At 35.1% G+C, this 5,799-nt stretch overlaps 1 protein-coding gene across 1 annotated transcript; it reads right to left on the bottom strand.

Moving 5' to 3' along the window:
- Window positions 1-213: 213 nt before the first annotated feature.
- On the bottom strand, window positions 214-1,339 carry LOC112608255 (interferon alpha-2). The gene has a single exon (XM_025360048.1). It carries the CDS (start codon window positions 1,275-1,277, stop codon window positions 711-713), a length of 567 nt encoding a protein of 188 aa, XP_025215833.1. The 5' UTR covers window positions 1,278-1,339; the 3' UTR covers window positions 214-710.
- Between the last annotated feature and the right edge of the window lie 4,460 nt (window positions 1,340-5,799).

Raw genomic sequence — 5,799 nt, 5'->3', positions numbered from 1 at the left:
TCTTATTTTTACTTCCTCACATGCCTCCATCTACCTTCTGCAGAGAGAAATCATCGGTTGTTCCTTCTTCTCTTCATACCATTTACCATAACTGATATTAAGTATGATTACCATTTTTAGGTTTTTTCATACAAAAATCAAATACACAAGAGAGCAGAATTGTATTTGTTGGGTTCACCTTGTTATCTTGAGTACAACACACAACCTGTTCACAGAAAGTTTATTTTTACTTATATCTTGAATATAATATTGATGGATAAATGAAGTGTACCAGTTATTCTTTAATCAGGTTGCACAATTAGGCTTGGAATTTCATTTCAAAGAATAAACAAGTACAAAAAGTTTCCATAGCAAAAGTTCAATGAACAAGACAAAATAAATCCACCAAAAAACATATTTTATTACATTAACCACACTGCAAAGGTGCACATGACATAATATGAACAAAAATAAGTTAAGTTTTATAAGTAGTTAAATAAATAATATTTTAAAAATATTTAAATAGATAGTAGATCAGTCAGCATGGTCATCTGTAAGGGACTAGTGCCTTAAGAGCTGAATACAATGTTGCTTAACACTCCTAAAAACATTTGAAAAGATTTAAATCATGTCATGGTCATAGCAGAAACATGAATCTTTGAAATGGCAGATCATAAAAAGGTGAGCTGGTGTATTAGTCAATGAAAATAATTTCCATGTTGAACCAGTTTTCATTCCTTACTTCTTAAACTTTCTTGCAAGTTTGTTGACAAAGAAAAAGATCTCATAATTTCTGCTCTGACAACCTCCCAGGCACAAAGACTGTATTTCTTCTCTTTCAGATAGAGAGTGAGTCTTTGGAAGTATTTCCTCACGGCCAGGATGGAGTTCTTGTTCATCAGGGAAGTCTCTGTCACCCCCATCTCCTGCATCACACAGGCTTCCAGGTCATTCAGCTGCTGGTAGAGTTCAGTGTAGAATTTGTTTAGGAGGGTCTCATCCCAAGCAGCAGATGAGTCCTTTGTGCTGAAGAGATTGAAGGTCTGCTGGATCATCTCATGGAGGACAGGGATGGTTTGAGCCTTTTGGAACTGGTTGCCAAACTCCTCCTGGGGAAATTCAAAGTCATGTCTGTCCTTCAGGCAGAAGAAAAGAGAGATTCTCCTCATTCGTGCCAGGAGCATCAAGGTCCTCCTGTTACCCAGGCTGTGGGTTTGAGGTAGATCACAGCCCAGAGAGCAGCTTGACTTGCAGCTGAGCACCACCAGGGCCACCAGTAAAGCAAAGGTCAAGGCCATTGTAGATGTTGCAGATGCTGCTAGGCTGGTTGAAATGAGTGAGCCTAAATGTTAGGCTCTAGGTTCTCTGAAGACCTTGCTTTGTGCCTAGCCTTAAATAGGGAACATATTCATTTACATTTTCCAAACGCCCCTGTGTTACTTTCTACTTCTCTTTTTGCTTTCTTTATGCACTCCTTATGTGGGTTTTAAGCTGTTTTTCTCACCACATTTTTTTCATTATTGTTTCCTTCCTCTCTTACCCCATAGCCTTTTTAGAAACTTTTTCTGATTGAGTCTCCCATTATATTTTAATCACATATATACTGTGTATCTATTTACATATCCGATGTATATCTCTATTCTATACATTAAATTAAAAAGTATAAAGTTAATGTTTTTTATTATTGTAAAGAATGGTAAAACAATTAAAAATTAAATTAAAAGGCTATTGACATTTTACTTAACTTGATAATTATATTTTAGAGCAACTTTTTTGAAAATAGATTTTTGTGGGTACATAAGAGGCATCTGTGTTTATGGGATAAGTGAAATATTTTGATATAGGCAGACAATTCATAATAATCACATCAGGGTGAATGGAGTATCCAATGCTTCAAACATTTATCATTTCTCTCTGCAACATACATCCCATTTATACTATTTTAGTTATTTTACAATATATAATAAATTATCATTAACTGTAGTCATTCTATTGTGCTATCAAATACTAAATCATATTCATTTTTTCTAACTATATTTTTGTGCCCGTTAACCACCTCCATTTTCCCCCATATGATCCAGAAATCCCACTACTGGGTATTCATCTGAAGGAAAGGGAATCAGTATGTCAATGAGATATTTACACTCCCATGTTTATTGCAGCACTATTCACAATAGCTAAGATTTGGAAGCAACTTAGGTGTCTAACAGATGAATGGATAAAGAAAATATGGCATTTATACACAATGGAGTACTACTTAGTCATAAAAAAGAATGAGATTCTGTCACTTGCAAAAACATGGATGGAGCTGGAGGATGTTATGTTCATTGAACAACATCAAACCCATTGATTTGCACGTACTTAACCACATTTGAATCTCTAGGACAAATTCCACTTGGTCATGTTGAATGATTGTTTTAATGTGTTCTTGAATTCAGTTTGCTAATTTGTTGTTGAGGATTTCTGCATCAATATTCATCAGAGATATTGGCCTATAGTTTTCTGTCTTTTAAATGTGTCTTTCTCTGGTTTTATTATCAGAGTAATACTGGCCTCATAGAATACATTTGGAAAGATTCTGTCCACCTCTATTTTTTTAATAATTTGAGTTGGATTGGTATTAGTTTTTTAAATATTTGGCAAAATTCATCAGTGAAGCCATCAGATCCTGTATTCTTTTCTGGGAGACTTTTTTTTTATGGCATGTGTCTCATTACTTGTTATTGGTTTGTTCACATTTTGTATTTCTTCATGGTTCCATTGTTACATGGTTCCATGAAGAAATACAAAAACCATGAAGGAATACAAGAAACAATTCTTGTATTTCTTCTAGAACCATTCTTGTATTTCTTCATGGAACTATGAAAAAATACAAAACCTGAACAGATCAACATGTTGTATGTTTCTAGGAATTTATCTATTTTGTTTAGGTTTTCCAATTTATTGGCATATAGTTTCATAGTATCCTCTAATGATCCTTTAATTTTTTGTGGTATTGGTTGTGATGTCTCCTTTTTCATCTCTGATTGTATTTATTTGGGACTTATTTTTTTCTTAGTCTGTGGTGAGAGAAAACATTTGAGATTATTTCATTTTCTTCTACATTTTAAGATTTGTTTTGTGACATAGCCTTTGGAATATCCTTGAGAATTATCCATGTGCTGAGGAGAAGAATGTGTATTCTGCAGCTGTTGGATCAAATGTTCTGTAAATATCTATTAGGTCCATTTGGTCTATGGTGCAGATGAAGTTTGATATTTGTTAATTTTCTGTCTGGATTATCTCTCCAATGCTGAAAGTGGGGTGTTGAAGTCTCCAGTTTTTATTGTATAGGGGCCTCTCTCTTTAGCTCTAATAATATTTGCTTTATATACCTGAATGCTCCAGTATACGGTACATATATATTTAGAATTGTTACATGCTCTTGCTAAATGGAACACTTTATCACTATATAATGTGACCTTCTTTCTCCCTTTTCATAGTTTTTGTCTTGCAGTCTATTTTGTCTGATATAAATGCAGCTTCTGCTTCTTTTTGTTTGTTCCCATAGGCATGGAATATTTTTCCATCCCTTTACTTTCAGTCTATTTGTGTCTTTATAGATGAAGCATACTTCTTGTAGGCAATGGATCATTGGATCTAGGGGTGTTTTGTTTTGTTTTGTTTTGTTTTTTTGAGGCAGAGTCTTACTCTGTCACCTAGGCTGGAGTGCAGTGACTCGATTGATCTTAGCTCACTGCAACCTCCACCTCCCAAGTTCAAGCAATTCTTGTGCCTCAGTCTCTCTAGTAGCTGGGACCACAGGCATGTGCCATTATGTTCAGCTAATTTTTTGTATTTTTAGTAGAGACAGGGTTCTGCCATGTTGGCCAGGCTGGTCTCGAAACCCTTGGCCCAAGAGATCCACTAGCCTCAGTCTCCCAAAATGCTGGGATTATAGGTGTGAGCCACCATGCACAGATGGGTGTAATATTTTTTTTTGAAATACATTCAGCCACTCCATGTCTCTTGATTGGAGATCTTAGTCCATTTACATTCAGTGTTATTATTTATAAGGACTTAGTCCTGTCATTTTGTTATTCATTTTCTGATTATTTGATGGCCTTCTCTTCCTTCTTTTCTTCCTTTTTGTCTTTCTTTTAATGTAGGTGATTTTCTCTGCTGGTGTGTTTTAATTTCTCCTTTTTATTTTGTGTGTATTTATTGTATGTTTTAGATTTGAGGTAACCATGAGGCTTGCATATAGTGTCTTATAACCCATTATTTTAAACTGATAACTTAACACTGATTGCATAAACAAACAAGCAAAAAGAAAACATAAAATCAAACTTCATCTCCCCACTTTTAACTTTTTGTTGTTTCTATTTATATCTTACTGTATTGTCTCTGTCTTGAAAAGTCATCATAGTTATTATTTTTATTGATTCATCTTTTCTTCTTTCTACATAAGACATGAGTAGTTTACACAGCACAGTTGCAGTGTTATAATATTTTGTGTTTTTCTTGTACTTACTATGACCACAAGTTTTGTACTTGCACATGATTCCTTATTGCTCATTAACATCCTTTTCTTCCAGAATGAATAACTCCCATTAGCGTTTCTTGTAGGTCAGGGCTGGTGTCGATGAAAGCCTTCAGCTTTTGTTTATCTGGGAGTCTTTTTTTTTCTCTTTTCTTTTTGAAGGATATTTTTGCCAGTTATATTATTCTAGGGTGAAAGGTTTTTTTGTTGTTGTTGTTTTTGTTTGTTTTTGTTTTTTGTTTTTCTTTCAGCATTTTAAATATATCATGCCACTTTCTCCTGGCTTGTGAAGCTTTCACTGCAAAGTCCGTTACCAGATGTGTTGGATACATTATTTTCTATAGTATACATTATTTGTTTCTTTTCTCTTACTACTTTTAGGATCTTTTCTTTATCCTTGACCTTTGGGAGTCTGATTCTTTTTTCTCTCTCTCTCTTTTTTTTTTTCCGATAGGGTCTCACTCTGTCACCCAGGCTGGAGTGCAGTGACATGATCTTCGGCTCAATGCAGCCTCCACCTCTGGGTACAAGCGATTCTCATTCCTCAGCTACCTTAGTAGCCGGGATAACAGGTGTGTGCCACCATGCCTGGCTAATTTTTGCATTTTTAGTTGAGGTGGCATTTCGTTGTGTTGGCCAGGCTAGTCTTGAAATCGTGGCCTCAAGTGATCCGCCCTCCTTGGGCTCCCAAATTGTTGGGATTACAGGTGTGAGCCGCCACACCCAGCTGGGAGTTTGATTCTTAAATGCCTTGCGGCAGTCTGCTTTGTGTTAAATCTGCTTGGTGTTTTATAATCTTCTTGTAACTGAGTATTAATATCTTTTACTTTTACTTATGCTTCATCAGAGAAAATAATTTGTAACTTCCACAGCTGTTAGATATTCATCCAAATATCAACATTTTTTTTCTTTTCAGCACTTGACATAATTATTGTTGTGTTGAAAAACATTAGTAAAATTAAATAATAAAATGCAAACTATTTGCACTTAATTCTCAAAGCCCACCTTACACTCAGAAGGAATGAGGCTCAAACATAAGCAACATTCAGGAGATAGCCAATGATATCTCACAAGTAAGTAAAGGCCACCACTCACAATATGACTTTGAGATTAAGCAAATGACTGAAAGTCCTCCAGTAAGCTCTCTATTTATCACGGGTTTCTAACACTTACCTTGCATGTATTTTCTCTATCTTCAATGAACTCAATGTCAATGCTTCTTGTGTGATACATGAGAAAACACAGTTGGAGAAATGAACACTAGGGAACAAGATTATGTTAAATAGGATTAAGCTTTG

Source organism: Theropithecus gelada, chromosome 15 (genome assembly GCF_003255815.1).
Source record: "Theropithecus gelada isolate Dixy chromosome 15, Tgel_1.0, whole genome shotgun sequence".
In the NCBI taxonomy this organism is placed as follows: Eukaryota; Metazoa; Chordata; class Mammalia; order Primates; family Cercopithecidae; genus Theropithecus; species Theropithecus gelada.
This window is presented reverse-complemented; position numbering and strand designations above follow the sequence as displayed.

Excerpts from the sequence above, each read along its gene's own strand:
- LOC112608255 (XM_025360048.1), bottom strand. The coding sequence starts at position 1,277 with ATGGCCTTGACCTTTGCTTTACTGGTGGCCCTGGTGGTGCTCAGCTGC.